General features: G+C 42.5%; 1 protein-coding gene across 3 annotated transcripts in view; it reads right to left on the reverse strand.

Annotated features, from left to right (window-relative positions):
- NMT2 (N-myristoyltransferase 2) overlaps positions 1 to 12,846 on the reverse strand; it is a 92,302-nt gene extending 79,456 nt beyond the window's left edge. The window contains exon 1 of one of the 3 annotated variants that reach the window (XM_053665748.1): positions 12,668 to 12,846. In XM_053665748.1, coding sequence (XP_053521723.1) covers positions 12,668 to 12,777 — 110 coding nt within the window. In that variant the 5' untranslated portion in view covers positions 12,778 to 12,846. The remainder of the gene's footprint in view (positions 1 to 12,667) is intronic. The other 2 variants (XM_053665749.1, XM_037141285.2) reach the window with 2 other exon arrangements.
- Between the last annotated feature and the right edge of the window lie 10,017 nt (positions 12,847 to 22,863).

A 22,863-nucleotide genomic window follows, 5' to 3' on the forward strand; every position in this document is an offset into this window, starting at 1 on the left:
TGAGTGATTTCAATCTTCATTGTATTTTCATGCATTTTCTAAATTGTCTATGATGATCACAACCCTTCTGCAACTAAAACATTATTAAAATACAACTCAGTTCAGGAAGAAATAAACATATCAGGGAAACAACACAGATGGCCCAGTAACAGCCATGCTATACAGGGACTTGAGATATGATAACAATTGCATCATGGATTGGTGGTGAAAAATGAATTTTTCAATAAATAGTATCAGAAAAACTGACTTCCTATATGGAGAAAAATTTAATCAGTTTGCTACTTCCCATGAATGATAAAAATAAGTTCCAAAGGAGTTACAAACCCAAACTTGAAAAACAAAACCTTAAGATTGAAGGCAATGATTTTAGTTGGTTCAGTTAACATCTATCCAGTGCCTAGAACAGCGTCTGGCATATAGTAGATGCTGAAGTAAATATCTGTTGAATGGATAACTGAAAGAATAAGAAAATAACTTCATAATGCCAGTGAAGGAAAGAACTGCTTAACCAAGGACCCAGGGTATAAACCAACAGCTAAAAGGGGATAACCCAACTATATCAAAGTTAAGCATTTTGCAGCAAAGTGATTATAAACCAAATTTTAAAGCTACAGTATGAGGCAAGATTTTTTTTAAAAACATATGATAAAGTGTTACTAGTCAGAACATGTAAGAAGCTCTTTCCCCATTCACATTCTGTCTCCAGCACAACATAAAGAGGCATCATTACACGCTCACTAGGACTGCAAGCATTAGTGAGAGTCTGACCACCTGGTTTTGAATCCTGGCACTGCTACTTCCTAGCTGTGACAGCTTATTACTTAATTTATCTGTGCCTCTGTTTCCATACCTGTAAAAGGATGATGTCTTCAATAAACAATGTTATAAAAATTATGATGACTTAATACATTAGTATTAGTAGTTGGCACACAGAACTCACACAACAAATGTTACATATTATTATAAATAATCTGCTCTACTTTTCTTCATATAACTTATGGTTAGCTAAACATGTATTATTTATTCATTTGCCTCCCTCTAACTAGAACGTAAGATCCGTAAAACAGAATTTTCCATTGTATTCTCAGCACTTAAAACAGGGTCTAACATATAAAAAGTCCTCAATAGATATTTGCTGGATGAATGAGAAATCAATGTAAAAATCAATAAGAAGGCAAGAGACTGACAGAAGAATGGGCTGAGGATATGAATAAGCAACTCACAATAGAGGAAACTAACAGCCAATGAATTATGAAAAGATGCTCAACCTCACCAGGAGTAAGGAAAATGAAAATACCTCAGATTCTACTTTTTATCCACTTATTTGCTAAACATTTTGAAGTCTAGTGCTAACAGAAAAATGTGAGGGAAGGGAACATTCATATATTGCTGGCAAAATGTAAGCTGATGTAACCACTTTGGAGAATAAGCTGGTGCTGCCACCATCACCAGCATCATCACTGTCACGGTCACAGCAGCTAACATTTAGCACACGATGTGTCAGGCACTGTACTAAGCACCTTACAGACATCGCCTCTGTAAACTGTCACAACGAGTTTGTGTGGTATGTCCTCTGTATTGATCATTTCCATTTTATAGAAGAGGAAACTGAAACACAGAGAAGTTAAGTAACTTGTGAAGGTCACCTGGCAAATAATGGCAGAGCCAGGACTTGATCCAGCCGACCTGGCTTCAGAATCCATGTCGTTCCTACATCTACTCTTGTTTATGCATTTCCACTGGCTGAACATGTTTTTTGATATTTGTTAGCAATTTTTAGGTCTTCTTTTATGCACTGCCTATCTAGCATCACTGACAAATTTGTATTAGCCTATTTGTGTTATACTGAATTGTAACAGACCTTTATTACTGTGTGTGCGTGCGTGTGTGTGTGTGTGTGTGTGTGTGTGTTCGGAAAACCAAGTCACTTTACTAGAGGAAAAGGCAGTACAAGGGAGAAAACATGAGAAGGTTTTGGTGCAGTTTATGGAAAACAGCCAAGGTAACTCAAAGGCACACCACAGTGCCCTGCTGATGGAAGAGAATTCACACACAGCTATGGAAGTCTGCCAAGGCAGAGTCAAATTCTCCCACGTACCAGCCACAAGCCTGTCCTCATTCTGGGTCAGGGCACCCATCTTACACAAGTTGATCATGTGGCCACCCAGTTCAATAATGGATTCCGCCTGTAGTTCCGGTTCTTGAAGACATTATATGAGTGAGTCTGTTTCTTGTCAGAGGCTCATCTATGCAATTCCACTAATGGCTTCTTTAGCCTTCTTCTCCCCAGGTGTAATGCACAACCCAGAGCTAGAAGCACATCTTCCACCTGCCAGCATCTGGCTTCAGTATGGCCAGACCTAAAGTAAGACTTCAACTGTCTCATTGGTTAGGTAGCTTCATCTCCTGCTCAACAAGTCCTTCTCCCCTTGGGATTGATGTAAGAGAAAACAAAAACATCTGTCGGAGTCTCTTCAAAGCCTCATCATCTCTTGTCAAAGCAAAAGGACCTAAAGAAGCCCTTGGAAGGTTCAGAACTCAAAGCTCTTCCAAAGTTTATGGCCAGTGAGGGGCAGAACATAATAATGATCTTTATCATTATAAAGATGAACCAAGGAGGTAGGTGGCTGCAGCTACTGAGGCTGAAGCACTGGGCAGAGGTCACTGTGGGCCCAGCCAACCACTGCTGTGTTTACATGGGTGTCAGCAGCAGGGGGTGACTGCTTGGGGCAGTGGCTAAACCAGAAGCCCTGGATGCAGTGCAGGCCTGGCTGGCGCAGAACCCCGAGGACTCCCTGGGCTAGCTTCTGCTCTGCTCCTTGTCAACTAATCCCCCTCTCTGAGAGATGGAATTGTTCCCAAGTTTTCAATTCTTTCCACTCTCACCATCATCTAATGTGGGAACATATGTCATATCTCATTAGACTTCTCTTTCCATAAGTATTACATTACCAGCAAACAAATCTGGGGCCCCTACCCCCAAAAAACCAATTCTAAAGAGTGAACATTTAAATCATAATAAAATTTAAACAAGATTCATTGGCCAGAAACTAGTCTAGTGTGAAGTTTAGTTTGTCAAGTAAGACCTGTCTTTGCAGATTGTCCATGATCAAAATAAAGGACATTTAAAATGCTAAAATGATGTTTTACAAATCTTTTACATCATTACATATCATTGAATGACTGAATACAAATTGTTCAGCTATTTGACAAATAAATTTCTTAAAGGCTTACTTCTTTGCCTCTTAGTTGAAACTGTTTCTAAAGATGAAATGATGAACAAGAAAGTAGAAAAATCAATTTTTAAAAAAAAGCTTGAAAGAGTTGGCAGAGTATATCCTTCATGATAGTCCAAATTAGTAAAAAAAATCACCCTATTTCCTACACCTTTAATCGCCCATGTTCACAAACTGTTTTTCTGATAGAATAGCTGACATACACTAGCTCCTACTTATATGACTTTTGTCATTTCTGGGTCTTTCAGAGTTTATTAAGAGAAGATAATAAGTCACAAAAATCTTTTTTCTAGCTGAGATTCATTTTAGTATTGTGTTAGTATTTTATATTCAATAATACTAATTTGTGTCAGCAAAGTTAATAATTTCCTGTGCTTTTCAAATTATATTTCTATTTCTAAATTCCCTTGCATACCTAATTTTAATTCCTTTCTCTTTTCTACATCCCAATGCTGATCATAGGCCTAGCCAATTCTTTCATTAAAGGAATGTTCCATATTAGATTAAAATTCTTGTCATTACAGAGTGTGGCAAACGATTATGCTTTCCCCTCCCGGAAAAATCTTGTGAGGAAGTGGGGGCAAGCTGTGAGTGGTAATGGAAAACTGCCATCGTTGGCGGTTAGGTCTGTGAGGCAGAGCAGTGAGGCTGTGACGGCGGTGAGACAATGGTCAGTCCTGACCTGGAACAGATCCCTGGCACACGCAGGCTAAGGGATTCCAGGGACAGATGGCTCAGGGGTAGAGAATGACTAGAGAAAACAGGATAGTGCCATTGAGTAGAAGGGCTGAGAGATAAGTCTGTGACATGTGATCAAGAACAAAGGCCAGAAATGAGATGGAAAACAGGACCTGCATGGGCACAGTGAAGGGTCACAGGCAAAGGTGAGGCTCTGCACAGGGCACTTCTCCCCAGCAATCTCAGAGATGCATGTGATGTTCTCAAATACAGAAGAAAATGATCTCCTGAATCCAGAAGAGAGCTAAAGGTCATGAACTGCTTTGGGGCAGTACAGGAAAGAGACAGAAACATCCCAGAGCTCAGAGAAAAGGAACAACTGATGGTGCCTCCAAGGACAGCTTCAAGTTGGGACAAGCCAGGAGAGAAGGCAGGAATGGGGTCTCTCTTTTGCCAATACTTACCTTTTCCCTCTTACCCTGAGGCTGTGGCAGCAGAGAATTCACCCATGAAGAGCAATGGGACATGGTGGGAGCCAGAGACTCAAGGTGTACGATCCACCCACAGGCCTGTGTAGTACTGACCGTTCAACCCAGTTTCCTCCCGGCCTGTTATCCCTGAGGGTAGGGACCAAGCCCAGGACAAAGTAAGTACTTGTTAAATCATAAGACTTTGAGAGACTCTTCAATTCACCAGTGAAGACACACCTGCCCAGAGAGTGACTATTCTAAAATCAAACTGAAGGTTAGTGGCAAGAGGCTCCTGCCTCCTGGCTTAATACTTATTTCAACACACCACACTGCCTCCCTAAAACTTGTTAGCTGAAAAAAGGTTTTAAAATATTAAGAAATATTTTGAAACAAAAAATATTCTGGAGAAGTGCTATACATTCAAGGATACTAATTTCAGCAGTTTGGTAGCACAAAATACTGGAAATAACCTTATGATCTATGAACAGGGCAGATTAAAAATAATGATACAACCATTCAACATCAAAATATACATCCTTTTAAAAAATGAGGTTTATCTATATGGTTTGATATATATGGTGACTTCCAATATATACTGTTAAGTGGAAAATTGAAGAGCAGCAATGGAACGGCATGTTACCATTTGCAGGGAATGCATGTGTGTGCACACACGTGTACAAAACAGCACCAGAAGGCCAGTCAGAAACTGGCAAGAGTAACTGCTCATGGGAGGGAAGCTCAGTGCTGAGAGAATGAGACTCACTTTGCACTGGATACTCTTTTGTGCCTTTTGAATTTTGTATCATAGGCTCAAACTACCTATTCAAAATACCAATTAAAAAATTAAGGCATCTATAAAGCCAAAGCTAATGTACAGATGTAATATTAGTTAGCATACAGGTTGGGCTGTGTTGGATGGAGTCCCAAAATCACTGTAGCGTCTGACACAGGGGCTCAATTTCAATTCTATTTCATGGGAAAGTCTCAGCTTCCCTCATTGGGTGGGTGGGGAGTGGGGGTCTGACAGGAAGAAGATGGGCCAGGCTCCCTTTACTTTGCTCTCAGCCATCCCCAGGATGTCTGCTGGGCTTACCTGGCCCAAGATGACTTCCCACCACATGCACACTCCAGCCAGTGGGAGGGAAGAGAAAGACATCCCATGTTCCAGGAAAAAATGGGGTTGCTTTGGAGAAGGGGCCCAACAATAGTGGCCTAAGCAAATTATGATCCTCTCTATAGAGCCACGAGATGGACTGGCTGGCAATTTCACATGATCAGGAGAGGGCTTTGCAATGCCTTGGAAAGAAGTTCAAGGTACAGACTGACAGGATCTTCCAGGATAATAAATATGGCCTTTTTCCATTTTTGTAAACACATGTGAATAGGAAAATGTACAAATGAACATACACCATGGCACTGCTTTTTCCTTGATGATACAGTCTAACATTTTATATTAATCATGGTATGCTTTTGCAAAAATAAATTTTTTAAACAACTTCATTTGGAAAAACAAAACAAAACTCTGCTTTTACTGGCTCTTTCTTCAGTTTCCATAAAATGTTAATAAGTTCCCAGAGGGTGGTGAAGAACAAATATTACTGTCACCCTCCCCACAGCGCCCCAAAAAACAAATAAGAAACTCTGGGAAATTATCATATTAACTAAATCACAATCTTTCTCCAGGAAAGTACTACCTGAGCTTGAACACTAAGTGAACACAGCGGTAGGAATAAAGGGGCCCATCCGTGGTGTGTGTACTAAACCAGTAACAGAAGCACGACATGCTAACAAAACAGAAACTATTAAAGCTAAAATCCCAAGTTGGTAAGGGACACCCACCAGATCACTTTTGCACTGGGTTTCTTCCTGTGGCTGGGGGAGCATAGCACGTCACTAACTTGCAGGAGCTCAAAGCAGCCATAAAAGCATGCCGTAATACTGTAATAACTCAATAATACCGTAATACAGGTGAGTGTGTGAAATATCAGGGGCATCACTTTGTAAAGTATGTGACTGTCTAACCACTATGCTGTACACCTGAAACTAATATAATATTGAATGTCAACTGTAACTGAAAAATAAAATTTAAAAAGAAAAGAAAAACACTGCCCGCCCATCTCAAGTGCCAAATGGGACGGGCAGGAAAGCTGGTCCCTGCTTGCTGCACGGGGTTCCTCCAGTGGTGCTGTCATCCAGAGGTGCTCATACCATGTCCCACAGCCCACCTGCTGCCTCTCACAGGAAACCGACTCTGTGGAGGCCTGACCGACTACAGTGCAGAGGGCAGGGTTATGGGGGCACCTGGAAAAAGACGCTGATATGTATGAGGCTACACTGGGGCAGCTACTAAACCTTATAGAAAGGAGACGAGAGAGCCGTGAAAAAAAATAAAAGAAAAAAGATCTCAGTGCAAATTATATTGATGCCATAATTAAAAGCAAGCCTTTGGCCCTGGCCCAGTGGCTCCGTTAGTTGGAGCGTCATCCCTGTGCACCAAAAGGTTGAGGGTTCGATCCCTGGTCAGCATACTCCTATGGGAAGCAACCAATCGATGCCCCTCTCTTTCTCTAAAAATCAGTGAACATATCCCTCAGGTGAGGATTAAAAAACTAAATAATCCTTTCAGAGACTCAAAGAGACACTTAAAAGGGTTCTCTGTAATCAAGCTGCAATATATTTTTAAACAAGTAAATGCATTCAATTTTTTAAAAATTCATTGATATTAGTGTACCCATAACACTGGTGAATTTTGACTCCAGAGGCACTCAGGTTGGTAATCTAGGAGTTATGGAAAGATAACCTTGACACATTATCAAACAAATTACTCTATTTTGTTTATTTATGGTCCATGAGACCATGCAGTTTACTGAAAAGGCAAGAGTTTGCAGTCAGTGAAAGGCCCAAGACCTTGGTTTGAATCTGAGGTGTGGCCTGCATAAGTTATTGAGCCTCAGTCTCCTCTTCTGTTGTAACGATGCAATAAGAAAAACTGTACACACAAAGTAGGAGGCACCAACAAAAATTAGCTGCTATTCTACCATGTTGGGTCCTGTACAGCATGGACACCTACCACAAAAAACACTACGGTCCAAGTCCTTTCAACTAGAATTGGAAAAAGAAATCCTTCATATATTAATATTCCTAATGCCCAAAGGGAACATTTTTTTAAATGAGAAATTAATTTGTCAACAGGGACTAAGAACACCTGGGATACATTCAATAAACCTTTATTAAGCTACCAATGTGTACATGTATTGGATTGGCCAAAAAACCCATGTTTTTTTCCGTAAAAATAAAAAAAGGACACATTTTTTATTTTCACTAGTACCTTTACTGATGTGGATATTCTGAGTATGCTATCTCCCTCTATTGCTTTCTAGTGGGTAGAGGCCAGAGTTGCTGCTAAGCATCTTCTAATGCATAAGACAGCCCCACAGCAAGAATTATTCTACCAAAATGTCAATAAGTACCAAGAAACTCCACAAACCACTTTCGACACATTCAATCAGTCACAGCACCTTGCACCTTCTCCATACACTGCATGAATCTTTCTTTTGCATTTCGATTGTGTTTCTACCTTCCTTGAAATAATAAAACATAATATGCCAAAAATGTTGTGTATTTTTCCATTTTCAATATTAAAATGGCTGCACAAAAATTCACCAATTTTGATTTTTTTTTAAAAGTACGATGATATGATAGCTGTCACAATGTAATCTAACAAAATTGTTTCAAATGAACTTAAAGATAACTAAGCAGTACTGGTGTCAAAGTACAGAAAAACTAAACAAACTTTTTGGCCAACCTAATAACACCAGCTATGGCAAGGATGGGAGACTGTGAATGCTGTCTCCATGCTCATAGTCTACCTGCAGGCAGATAGGTAGACAAAGACTCATGTTCTAAGGTGCCAGCCTCAATTATTATCTCCTTCTGTGATAACTACTTTGACTGCAGACTTCTCTAAAGGTGTGGCCCTGAGTGGCCTTTGCAAAGGTGTACCGTGTGATAATCCCCTCCCTCCACCTTCCCACCTTCTCCCACAGCTGCTGGACCAAGCCTTGCTGTCCAGAAACCAATGTATAAAAATAATCTTTGTATAAATAATCTTTGTATAAATAATCTCGTGTGCTGTAAGGCAATGAGATCCTTTCTGCAGAATGTGAATCAAGACACTGAGTTTTCAGGCAGTTAGTAGTTGACTAATGGAAGGAGGAAGGCTAGAGAGATAGGTAGACCCTGAATTTGTGAACTGCTGATCCTCAACTTTAATTCTAATATAGTTTTCCCATACTTTATTTTGAGGTAACCTACTGCGTGTTTAAAATAAAACTTTCCTTAATTTGAGTCAGTTTCTAGACAATGTTATACACACACCTTCAACAATGGACATAAAGAACTCTGTTGTCCACTTACCAGCCATGTGACCCTGGACAAGTCACTTACCTCTATGAGCCACAGATTCTTCTGCAGTAAAACAATGACCTGCCTGAGAAGATGACTGGGGATATAGGGGCAGGGGAATGTGACTGGTGGAAAGGCACCACATGAAGGATATACTGAGTAAAGGCTATAGGGCTTTTGGTTATAATGACCATGGAAGGCTTCATAAAAGAAAGGACAGTGGAGCTGGACCCTGAATTTGGTGAACAGCTGGAGTTCTCACAGCCCATCTCAACAGTGTAGAGAAGTAACCGCATACTGCACAGAGTCACTTAAATTTTTTGGAGAAATGAGCAGTGTTTTGAACAATTAAGAGACTACTCTCAGAAGGAGAGAGGACTCCCAAGAATAACTACAGGAAATGATACAAAAAGGAACAACAAAGGAACACAGGCAGTAATAAATCCCTTTGGTGAACAATGATGTCTGGTATTGAACTGGAAGTTGTTTTCTGCCCTATGCTATAATCAAACACTCCCTCATTATTTATAAAACCATCAGTAAATGATGTGCACCAGCAAACGCTTTATATTAGTGGTTCTAGGGGTGAATGACAGCTAACTATATTAGGCAGGGTCAAGTGTTTGAGGAGAAATACTATAGGGGCCCAAAACATTAGGAGCTAGTGATGGGGAAGCTGGCAGCAGCCTGGATGTGCCAGAGGGCCATGAAAACCTCAGTCCCCAAGAAATCCTCAACCATATGTATGACCCAAGCCATTTTGTTTATCTATTAAAGAAAAGAATTATCCTACAAGGGAAAAGGATGTGGAAACCCTTGGGTTATACAAAGATGGAGAGAAAATCCTAGAGGCTTCTAGATTAAAAACATGTCCAAACCAAAAAAGAATAAGGTTTCCCATGTAAGAAATGGAAGCAGATTGGCAAAGAAACAACATCTGTGCCACTAAATGCTAGAAGATAATAAAACAATTTTATGGAGATTGAAGGAAAATGATTATCATAGAATTACATGCACACCAGACTGTGGCTTACTCATGAGAGCAAACGAAAGGCATCTTCAAACATGTAAGAATTCAGAAAAATAAGCTATAAAGAGAGTGAGATGCAACTGTTTTATCAGACATAAACCATTGCTTTCAATGAACATAAATCATATTTCATTCATGGACTTCCATCATTACCCATAAAATGAAATAATCTTTTTAGTTCATAAAGAAAATTCTATGAAAATGAAAGAAAAGCACATACAGTAATATCTACACCGGGAGCAAAATAATCTAATGTGGTAGTTACCTTTTATCTGAGGCTCTAGTTCGAACTTGGTATGTCTGAAACAACTAGTAAATACATTATACTCAATTGTGGGGGTAAATTAATTGTTTCAGGCCACAAGGATATTATTTAGTAAATTACTGCTTTGTGCACTGACCCATTCCTAACTGTCTCAGTGATAATTCACCTTTAAAAGGTAAAGCATTTACCTATACATTCCACCAAAAGTTTTTTATTTGTCACTTAATTTAAATTGGCAGAGAATGAAGAAGCTAAGTGTAGAAAAGGAGAGTCAGTTTTCTTAACTAAAAAATTTTTCCCTTAATCTTCACCCAAGGATATGTCTTTTATTGATTTTACAGAGAGTGGAAGGGAAAGACAGAATGACAGAGAAACATTGATCAGTTGCCTCCCACACACACCCTGACCAGGGATGGAACCTACAACTTAGTTATGTGCCCTGATCAGGATGGAACCACAAACTTTTGGTGTATGGAACGATGCTCCAACCAACCTAGCCACCTGTCCAGGTTGCTCAAATTTTCACATTACACACATGAGCCAGTTAAGAAAAAAATATATAGGTTTATACTGATCCATTGGTGCAGTACCTGTAAGTACTAACCCAAATTTGGCAGACATTATCTAAATTTAAACCCAAAAAAGCAGTCCAACAAGCAGAGCAACTTGGATTTTTACTACTCTCTTTATATCTTAAGAGGCTATAATGAATCCATGACATCAATCTCTACCACTAGGGCCTGTGTTATCTGCTCTGGGTTAAGACATTTCAGTTCACTGGGCATTCTTAAATTTTGAGTGAGCATGTTATCATATATTTAATGTGCTGATGTACAAAACTAAACACTGAAGAGGGCGTGGAGATGACTTTGGGTGCTAATCTGGGAACTTCATACAGCCTATAGCAAGGTTGCTGGGGACAGGCCCAGATCAATGGCACAAAGATGAATAATTCTTTGTACTGTGGGCATTCTTAACTGTGTAAGCAAAGAAGTACTAACCAAATCTTCAAAACAAAGCAAAATAGAACTATAGGGGAGGAGGGAAAGTTCTAGGTTTTCTCTAGAAAGATAATGGACAGGCACTGAAGTTTTGGGGTAATCTATCACAGTTGGATCCAGGCCCATTTCTGGCTATTGCTATTGTTTCAAAAACATATCTATCACAGGTAAATTTCTATCACTGCATAAACAAAACTCAGTCTCAAGATTTCTGTAGAATTTCCTTTCCTATCTTTAAAAATAAAAGCATTCTAGACTTGAATTATAACACTAGGTATTGGCAGCTGCCACTGAAATATTCACTGCAAAAATAATTTCTTTAAAAAGTGACTCACAAATAGTATATACATTTACTCAGCTTTTCTTTTTCTTGATCTTTTAATATTTTATAACACATTAAAGCTCAGTAAAAGTTTCTTCCTTAAATAAATCTTCCAGAGGACGTTAAATAGAACATAAATGATTTACACTTCAAATCACCAGTCACTTAAAGAATCCTCTGCATGAACTAAATAAATAAGCCATCTGTGACTAAGGCCTCCCGTATTATGGTTTTTAAGTTGACCCAGTTCTTCATCAGTCACCAGGGTTTGCAAAATCTCACTTCTAAGGGGCATCATGAAATGCTCTGTGCCTGCGCACAGTTTGAATACAACAGGGAAAGGGGTAATGTGAACACCACCTTTAAGGGCGCCAGTGTTTATGTAAAATAACCCCCGTATCCCCTGCTACTAAAAGAACTTCTATAGCCCCCTTAACCGGAAGCAATCTTTTCTCCAACGGAGAGCAAGTCAAGTCTGCGGGAGAGAAAAGGGAGCCCGTGAAAAGGCAGGAGAAAGCCGATCAGGTGTGAAAACGCACTGAGTGCCCTTTGGCCTTGAAGATCAAAAGCCGGCCCTGTAAGCCGGTCAGGGCTGCGCGAGCGGACCCCCAAACCTGCAGTAAACCGGGGGATGGGACCTACTCTTCAGAGCTTTGCAGACACGTTCTGCGGACGCAAGGCAACCCTGCGCGTCACCAAGGGCGGCGGGGCCGGGACCCCCTGGGCGCCCCCAGTCCGACTGGGCTCGAGGCGGGGGCCACGACCGGGGTAACTCAACTTTCCGCAGTTCTCGGCCCGCAGGATCAGGGGCAAATGTAAACCACTCCCCTGCTAGCAGCTTCCCTTTTTTTCTGGTGGTGGCGGTAGCTGGAGGAGGGGTGGGTGGGTTTGCAGGTACTTCAGGAGAGGACGACAATGAGCGAAGAGAGGACGACGACTCCCCACAAGCCCAGCCAGCCATAAAAGGAAGGGGACCGCGCCTCCCCTAGGTCCCACCGAGTCATACTCGGGCCGAGACCGGGGCGGGAATACGCGAGGGCCCGCGGGCCGCACGGCAGGTGACAGCAGTGTTGCTGGTCCCCGCTCTGGGGCCTCCCGCCTCCCCGCCCACCACGGGGCCTCGCCGCCCCGGCGCCACAGAGCCCCGCAGCCGCGCGACCCGACCCACGCGGGGACCCCCGCCCCCTCGGAGCGGCCGCCGGGCGCCTCCCGAACCCCGGGACCCGCGTCCGAGCGGAGCCCGAGGTGCCCGTGCGCCTACCCCTTGGCGTGCTCGGTCTCCTCCTCATTGTCCCCGTCTATCCCGCAAGTGTCCTGGTCGTCGAGCTCCAGACTCTGCTGGCTGGCCGCAGACTCGCTGTCCTCCGCCATCGCGGCGGCGCGGGCTGCGGAGGCGGCACTGGGGCCGGCGGCGACGGCGGCGCGAGCAGCTCCCTCTAGCGCCGCCCACCGTCTTTTCAGAGCCGAGTCGGAGGCTCCAGTCAGGCCTGGGCCCGCCCACCGCGCGGAGGGGCGGGGCTGGGGGTCCGCGCGCAGCCAGGCGGAAGGGTAAGGGGGCTGGAACGGGCGGTGCGGGGGAGACCTGCCGGCTGTGGCAGAAAGCTGTCGGTCGGGCGCTAGGGGCGAAACCTGGAACCCAAGCCTGTCCCGCGTCCCAGCCTTGGGCCCGTCTCTGAATGCCGCAACCTGAATGCAGATGTCAAATCTTGCAGTCTTCATTTTTGGATCACAGATCACACGATTTCACATCTCTACATGTCAGCGAGCCCTCTTCACCATTGCAGAGATTTTTGACTCAGGAGCCGACGTAGCAAGGACAGAGATTTTTAGAAGCCTTCCCCACCCCATCCCCCATGTACATTTTTTAAAAATTCCATTGTATGTCTATAGGTAAATTTCCAATGCCATAGCAAATTTAAGTCAAAGTCAAAACAGGGCTCCCAGCCTTTCCCTCTCCTCTTTCCAACCAGGCTCTCAGCCCTGAACTCTTGACAGAAAAACTCTGGAGCTGTCCCTGTTTTCTCTGTGAAACAGGTAGAATAAAATGTTCCCCAAAACTGCCAGACAAATTGTTCCATCAAGTTAAGCCTGCCAGAATAATGGTAGTTACCAATAGGTAGTTACAAAACAATGGTCCAGAAACTAAGCTGCATTCTTTTAAGTTTGTTTTTCAGATCTAAAGCCAAGCCATCAATCATAGGGTCCAGCTCAATACCTGATGGGGAAAGTGCCTTCCTGCATGCCATAATAAGAACTATACAATCTCAGAGTGCTTAGCTTTGCTGACATACGGGGTCATAAGTGTTCCAAAGAAGGAAAAGCCTGCTAACCTACTGCCTGATTGGTTAACCCCAGCAACTTCCATGTGCCCAAGCTGTAAACACTCTTAAGCCCCACATTTGGGGAGCAGAACCTTGGCCCCTATCTCAGTGTTTTTGCCCTCAGCAGAGTCTCAATAAACCTGCTTTTGTTTTTATCAGTGTCCCTGGTCTAAATTCTTTTACATCAGGAGACAAGAACTCAAACTTGTTGGTAAGAGTTGGATACCACAGACTGTTGGCTCAGACATCTCATGGTGGGGCAGGGGTGAGGAATGGGGATGTTGTCCATGATGCTGGGAAAATATGCTAGAGGACTGGACAGTTTCAGACAGACCAATTGGGCTTTCACTAGTCAAGTTCATGACCTAGACCTCCAAACAAAAGTCAGTGGCTTTCTAGGTTGAACTGATCTCTTCCCGTAAACATGGGTTGGAAAGGGGGTGCTCCGTGGATTGCCACATAAAAGACAGGTGCAGTTGAGACTTCTATTTGCTGTTGCTCTCTGTACACAGCAGCCTTTCCTTTGCTTTGCTGTAATGGGTGGTGTTCAAAGTCTCACCAGGCCATGGAAGGTTTTTCAGAGACAGTGGAAAGATAGTTACCAGAAACTACTCAGTGAGGGAAGTAAGACTTTAAAAAACCACCTGAAATTTTTTTGCATAGGGTATTGAGATCATTTTGTGGCTTTTTTCCCCTGGAAGGGGATCTATACTCTTAAAATGCAATGGGAGATGTATCCAAAGACAAAAACTGCAGAATGATTTCAAAGTCCACCAGCCTTTTATGACAGACTGATATTCCATAAGAAGTGCAAAATGAGGTCAAGACATGAAGGAAATTCAATACTACCTTTCAAAATTGCAACTATTTCTGAGGCAGTAAGTTCCATGTAGCCTCTGCCTTCAAACTTTAGAATAAAAGCAAATAGGGATTAATAAGTTTCCCGAAGCTCACCCCTGTAAACATGAGGAGTTGGGTAACCAGCCTGGTTGGGTAACCAGTAGGTTCCTGACAAAGTCTATGAGATCAGTCACTATAGCCTATCAGAAGTGGCCTCTAAAAGATTTCTAAACTACAAAGCAAAGGAAATTCAGCAGACATATATGTATTTGAATTTTTAAGAAACTTTGACTAAGAACCTCTCAAAAACAATAAGAAAAAAATAATCCCAGGAAAATAAAATCAGACCATCAGGAACTAATTACACACTAGAAAACAATGGCAAACAGGGGCCATATCTTTCCTGGGATGAAAAGGAGTTGGTCCAGATGTCTGTTCAATACCGGATCAAGGTATTATATAATAGAAATGTTTGTCATTGTCAATCATTTGAAGGCAGGCAAAGTTGGCAGATGACCCTGGAAATGATCTTAAATCCTACTGTCATGTGTAGAAATGCACTCTGCTTCTAAAAATGTTCGTGTCCAGTTTACTCCCAGAATTTGGAGAATTGGAACCAGGCAGCATCTTCTGGAACCTCAGGTCTGGGATTTATCTGGGGAGAGCCAGTGCTGTAGAGTGGCTGCCCCAGAGCTGAAAGAGGTGCCTGGGAATTTCCTACCTGCCTGACTCATCCGCTGTAACAGATGCAAGACTGTAGTTGCATAATTGGTCATGTTTTATTTAAACTATTAAAACTTTTGCTTTCTAAAAACGTTATAGTAATATACACATAACAAAATTTGCCATCTTAACCATTTCTAAATGGTTAAGTTCAATAGTGTTAAGTATATTCACACTGTCACGTAAGCAATCTTTAGAGCTTTTCATCTTGCAAAACTGAAACTATTCAGATTAAACATCTCCCTCTTTTCCTCTTCCCTCAGCCCTGGGCAACCACACTATACTTTCTATCCCTGTACACTTGACCACTCACTTTATATAAATGCGCAGTAATCATACAGTACTTGTCTTCTGTGAATGGCTTATTTCACTCAGCATAATATCCTCAAGGTTCATGTATGTCGTAACATGTGTCAGAATTTCCTTCTTTTTTAAGGCTGAATAATATTCTATTGTATGTATGTATGTACTACATTTTTCTTATCCATTTATCCAACAGTGGACATTTGGGTTGCTTCCACATCTTGGCAACTGTGAATAATTCTGCCACGAACATGGGTGTATAAATATCTGTTTGTAACCCTGCTTTCAATAATTTGGGGTGTATACACAGAAATGGAACTGCTGGGTCATGTGGTAGTTCTATTTTCAATACTTTGAGGAAACACCATGCTGTTTTCCATAGCAGCTTCGCCATGTTACACTCCCATCAACAGTGCACAAGTTAGGGGGTGGGGTAGGGGGTGGTGAACCGAACTTTTAATAATGGGGAGTAAATGTGTCTGCTCATTGCTCCAAAGAGAGACACCATCTCTCCCTTCCAAGGCTATTCACTGTATAATTATCCTTATAAACATTGTCCAGAACAAAGAACGGTCAAGTGTTTTGCTTTCGAGATGTGGAGAAATATGAGTGACCCTCGGAGAATTGTCTCTGAACGGTATGCCTTATCTCCTCAACTCCCTTACGATCTTCTTGAAGTCAGCAACCATGCCCTACTATTTCTATAATCCACATCTCCAGTGAGCTGATAGTTGTCCCAAAAGATATGTCTGTGTTCTCTCCCCCTGTAAATGTGCCCTTGTTTGGAGAAAGGCTCTTTGAGGTTGTAATTAACATCAGGATCTCAAGATGAGATCACTTGATGAGATCCTGGATTACTCTGGTGAGTCTTAAACCCAATGACGGGTCCTTCTGGGAGTAAAGCAGAAGGGGAGATTAGAGAGACCAAAGAGGAGGTGGTGAGTATTTGGGAGTGCTACTCCTTTGATGGGCTTCGGAAAAAGAAAAATTAAGAATGCAACTGTTGCTCCTCATCCCTTCTGTGGTTGAAAAGCCATTGTCAGAAAAATAAATAAGTCCGATGAGGCACGGGGACTTGGTAGACGTTTCCGTGATGAGGGTGAGGGTGTGACACACGTGCCACAGGGGCAGGCAGCCGGGGGAAACAGGAGAAGGGTACCGGGCTGCACGGTAGAACGCCAGGGACATTCCAGGCTCAGTCCCTACTAGCTATGTGACCTTTGTAAGTCTCTAAACCCTGTAGAGCACAGGTGGCAAACACAGGGCCTGTGGGCCATCCACCTTGTTTTATCTGGCTTGGCTCTCACTTATCTGCCAAGGGTAGTTACGTGTATACAGTCCTCAAATTACATTCGGCCCTTTGAAGGCAAAGGTGAGGCTGGTGTGGCCCCCAGTGAAAACGAGTTTGATACCCCTGCTGTAGAGAGTCAGTTATCTTACCTATACAACGGGACATTGTTATCTACCTTACCTGTACCACGTGGTTACTATAAGGTTCCTCAGCTAGCTATACAAGAAGTGGTGCAAAAGGAAGTACTTCAGAGATTGTCAAGCACAAAACAGATATATATGAGGCCGGAGATAGAATAGGAAACCCTGAGACACTGCAGCTGTCATCAGTCAGCATCCTGATTTCTGAGATTCACCTGGTCACCCCTGATAATCATTATCATTGTGGTTTCCTCCCTGAGTGGGCAGTCAGGGAGGATGGTGGGGAATTGCATGCATAGAAGCTTAAGTAAAATCCCTATAAAGTCTGTAACCCCTCAATAGAAGGGAGCCATTCCCTGGCCAGAGAAGGCCTACTCCCATTTCTTGGGAAGTGTTTCCCTTAATAAATGTCCCACTTGTTTTGTTTTACAATATCTGTATGCTCAGTCCAATTCTTTGTTCACAACCACCAAGAGCCTGGTGCTATCTCCAGCTGCAACATATGGAATTAACACAGGCTGGGCAGGATGTCAAGCACGGCAGCGCTTACCTTCCAGGAAAATACTGTACGTTTGTCACTGTCCACTGTTTTTTTTTTAGAGCTCTGTTGAAGTTTACACATTCAAGTAGTCTAGTTTAGCAGGACAGATAGGACATCACAGGACAGCTAGTATGTTTTCTGGAGGAGGTGGGCTTTGAGATGAATTTGGAATAAAAGAAAGACTTCTTGGATCTTGGGTAGAGAGCAGGATTGTCTGATGACATGTCAGAGGAGAAATAAGAAAACCTAACGCCTTTTTGCATAATCGGCAGGGAAAGGATCTGTGAGTGCAAATGCAAGGTGATGTAATTAGGATAATTTGATAAAGAGTCTCAAAATCAAATATGAATAAATTGGATCCACTGAAGAAGCATCCACCAATTATGTTGTCAAGAATGCAGGTGGGAGAAATGAATTTAACTACAGTGTCTGCATGCAAAACTGCCATTTAGTGTGATTTATTTTGTATGAGAAATGACCTCAGTTAATGACCTCAGACTGTCCCAGAGATTACAGGGGGGAAAAAAAACAAGACACACACACACACACACACACACACACACACACACACACACACACATTTAAAAAAACAAGAAAAATCTCCTAACATTCAGCAATGAGCCAGTTTGCAGGAAGGAATGGGAGATTATTCAGAGGCTCTGTGCCTGAGGTAGAGCGGCAACGGTTAATCAGATGATCTGGGGACATGTGTTGGATGCTAAATGTAGTTACTGAGCTATCTTGTAAATACAATGAGGTATAATTGCATTTTAAATTAATTCCTATCATGCCAGCCTTTCGGTTACTTATGTTCATTTTTATTTTGCATGTCAAATAGATTTTTTTAAAACATATAATTCGAGTGGATGTTTTTGAGGTAAGCACTGTTTTATTAACAAGTATTTATTGTGTATTTTCTCTGTAGGTTATGAGGATGATGAAACAAATGTGTATTTAGTGCATGTCAGAGGTCAGAGTAAAGACTTTCAAGTATATTCTATCATGTTAATCTCTACAACAGCTCTGTGATGTAGGTATTATTCTCATTTTCCATTTTGGAATCTGAGCCTCAAAGAGGTTCTGTAACTTATCCAAAACAGTGTCGTAGCAAATTCTTACAGTGCTGCGGTGCTGTGGGACAGTTGGCTGCTTTCTTATTAGAGCAGACACTTGTCTACACAATGTGCCACTCTGTACCTGTCATCAGAACCCACCACCCCTTGTCAACATTTAGACGCCAGCTACTCACTCCAGTTGCCTCACTCCCATTCAGAGGTGGCACTTAAATCCTGTTTGGTTAATGACACATAAAGATGCCCCCTGGGGGCCATCGGGGGAATTTTAAGCCACCTGGCAGAGGAAAATATATGAACAGCCTGGTCCTCAGGGGCCACAGATCCTCTGAGCTATAGAAAACTGTTGGCTTCTTTGAAGGGAGAAAACGAATCTCCTAGTGTTTCCGTGCCTTGTGTTTGGATAACAGCTTACTTGCAGCTGAGAGCATACCATCGACAGAGGCAGGGCGGGCTTGCCTGGCTGCCTGAGTTCTCACCACCCACTTGGAGGGAGAAGTTTCTCCCAGGGAGACCAGGGCAGCCTGCCTACAGCTACAGGCCATCAAGCCACCCATCATGAAAGCGTGCCCCAAAAGAGAGTTTGAAGACCAAATTAGGGTCCTCTTTGTGGGAATTTGAACTGGAGTTAAAGGGAGATGGTTGTTCATTCAGCACAGGAGGGAGTAATAAAAGCAAAACAAAAATGAAAAACACAGAGTCTAAGAGAAAAGCTGAGTCATGTCAAGGCAGAGCGGTTCACTCCAGTGAAAATCACTCATAAACGACTAATGCTCAGGGGAGGTCAGATAACCAAAGGGGAGAACAGTGTGGGCCAGTTACCCCGTTCCCTCCATGTTCTATGATGCTATGGCCAGTGCACCCTCAGGACTAGGACTCAGGGAACTCAGAGCAGCCTAGGCCTTCTGCTTTATCATCAGTAACATGTTGTTCCTTTGGCGAATCTCCAAACACACCAGCATGTTCTTAATTTGCTTCAGACTTCCTTGTCATTTATTCTCCCGATTAGCCCCAAACCTGCACACCAGTTGCTGCCAATGTCTTGGCCCTGCAGCAGCCGCCCAGTTCAGCTGTCTCTGTGAGGCCTGGCGGTAAGGCCTGTTCTTTCTGGTTTCTTGCTTGCTTCACCGTTCCAAGTAGTTATAGGGGAAATCCCACTCCCACCCCGATGTAGGCTGAGACACGTCCTGCACACAAAATAGCCTGCCTAACACAACTCGTCAGCCCCTTCTACTAAACCCTGATTTCCTTAGCCTTGTATATTAATTTGCTCGGGCTGCCATAACAATAAAAGTGGCTTAAATGACTGAAATTTATTTTCCCATAGTTGTGGAGGCTGGAAGTCTAAGAAGAAAGTGCCATGAGTGTTAGCTTCTGGTGAGAGCTCTTTTCCTGACTTGCAGGTAGTCACCTTCCTGCTCTGACCCCCCATGGCCTTTCCTGGGTTGGTGTGCAGAGGGGGAGGGAGCGTCAAGGACACGGTTCTACTGGATCAGCCCCACCTTTATGACCTCATTTAACCCCAATTACTTCCTTAGAGCCACCATCTCTGAATACAGTCTTATTGGATGTTAGGGCTTCAGTATATAAATCAGGAGAGGGGGATGAAAGTTAGTCTGTGGTGCCTTAAAAGTAGTAGCCATACCTGACTCAGCTTTTAATCCCCATCAGAGCACAGTCCTGACATTCCTCGGTGTCCAGTAAATGCCAGTTCAGGGAAGTCATGCATGAAATGACAGAGCTGGAATTTTAACTCAGGTCTTCCAACCACCAGATCAAATGCTGGACACCTATGGGACTTAAAGGAAGAATAAGACACGGTTTGTCCTCGGGGAGCTTAATCTTGTTATGGTGGCAGGCCAAATCATCGACATAAATTATAGCATAAAGCATCATGCCATGGTGCATAGCCTCAATGGAAAGCATAGAAAAGGGTTCTGGAAAGGGTAGGACGTGAGCGGGCCCTAAGAGGCTGGTTTGCTTTGGGACTTTGGGGAGGAAAAGGAAGGATGCCGTAGCCAGAAAATCGTAGGATGTAAGATCTGAGACTTAGCGTGGTAATCCAGGATGCAGTGAGGAGACCTCCTGGGCTGGACAGAAGAATAACATGGGGTGAAAATAATCCACCCCATGGTGGACTCTATTTCAAGAATAATCCAGGCAGGAGGGACCAGATCTGGACAGCTCTGGAAGATTCTGAATTTGAGGATGACATCTTAAAGTCTAAAGTAATTTTGCACTCAGACCAGTAGTTCTGACATTTCAAACCAACCATTTAAAAATTACTATAGCATGTATTCATTTCTTTTAGTAAAAGAAATTATTTCATGGCTATGACAATCAACATTGAAAAGCTTAGGAAAGATATATTTTATCATATGGATTATTGATGTGGTTGTTAAGAAGGTGCTATAACTTAAAAGTTAGAAGTACATTCAATATTCTTAAGTATATTTTATTAATTATGCTATTAGAGTTGTCCCATTTTTGCCCCTTTTATCCTCCACCACCCTGCACACCCCCTCCAGCATTTTCAACCCCCCCTTTTAGTTCATGTCCATGGGTTGTACATATAAATTCCTTGGTTTCTCCATTTCCTATACTATTCTTAACCTCCCTGTGTCTATTTTGTGTCTACCATTTATGCTTCTTATTCACCTGTACCTCTTCCCCTTTCCAGGGGAAGGGGAAAGGTCCTCCCTGACCCTCCTCCCCACTGATAACCCTCCACGTGATCTCCATTTCTGTGATTATGTGCCTGTTCTAGTTGTTTGCTAAGTTTTTGTTTTTGTTTTTTAGGTTCAGCTGTTGATAGTTGTGAGTTTGCTGTAATTTTACTGTTCTTATTTTTTATCTTCTTATTTTCTTAGATAAATCCTGTTAACATTTCATATAGTAAGGGCTTGGTGATGATAAACTCCTTTAACTTGACTGTATCTGGGAAGCACTTCATCTGCCCTTCCACTCTAAATGAGAACTTTACTGGATAGAGTCATCTTGGATGTAGGTCCTTGCCTTTCATGACTTCAAAAAGTTTCCAGCCTGTTTTCGCTGTAAGGTTTCTCTTGAGAAATCAGCTGATAGTCTTATGGGAATTCCTTTGTAGATAACTATCACCTTTTTTTTTGCTGATTCTAGGATTCTCTCCTTCATTTTAATATTGGCTGATGTAATTATAATGTGCCTTGGTGTGTTCCTCCTTGGGTCCAACTTTTTTGGAACTCACTGAGCTTCCTGGACTTCATGGAAGTCTATTTCCTTTGCCAGATTACAGACATTCTCCTTCATTGTTTTCAAATAAGTTTTTAATTTCTTGCTCTTCCTCTTCTCCCTCTGGCACCCGTATGATTTAGATGTTGGAGCATTTAAAGTTGTCCCAGAGGTTCCTAAGCCTCTCCTCGTGTTTTTGAATTCTTGCTTCTATATTCTGTTCTGTTTCTTTCTTTCTTTTGTTCCAAATTGTTGATTTGAGTCCTGGTTTCCTTCCCTTCACTGTTGGTTCCCTGTATATTTTCCTTTATTTCACTTTGCATATCCTTCATATCTTCCTTTATTTTGCAACCATACTCAACCATTTCTGTGAGCATCCTGATTACCAGTGTTTTGCACTTTTCATCTGATAGGTTGTCTATCTCCTCATCGCTTTGTTCTTTTTCTAGAATTTTGATCTGTACTTTCATTTGGGCCATATTTCTTTGTCTCAGCTTCCCTGTTACATAGTAAAGAGTGGAACCTTAGGTATTTTCCAGGGCAAGGCAATGTTGCTGTGTTGCTGTGCTGTATGTGTGGGAGGGGTCCAAGAAGGAACAATGCCACTTGCTTGCTTGGCTCTAGCCCCATTTTCTGTCACTTCCCTTGCTTCCCACAAGTAAATTGTGCCCTTTCAGGTGCTGATTTCTGGGTGGGTGGGTTTTTGTAAGTTCTGGGATCCTGTGGGCCTCTCAAAAGGATTCTCCTGTGAGACTAGGATTTTCTCTTGCTGCCACAACCCCCTCAGATATTACGGCCAGAGGTTTTGAGGCTTTATTTTCCCGCACTGGAACCCTGGGTTGTGTCATCTGTCTCACTCCCCAGTTGTTCCTCCCAGTTTATCCACAACATGAATGGGGGATATCATAATCCTGCAGCCGTACCTCACCTGCTCCACCCCAGCTTCCTGTCTCCACCCCTCCTACTGGTCTGGATGAATGTTTCTTCTTTAACTCCTTGGTTGTTGGACTTCCAT

The sequence above is a fragment of the Artibeus jamaicensis genome, unplaced genomic scaffold, assembly GCF_021234435.1.
Source record: "Artibeus jamaicensis isolate MK-2021 breed Jamaican fruit bat unplaced genomic scaffold, CSHL_Jam_final contig_426, whole genome shotgun sequence".
Classification (NCBI taxonomy): Eukaryota; Metazoa; Chordata; class Mammalia; order Chiroptera; family Phyllostomidae; genus Artibeus; species Artibeus jamaicensis.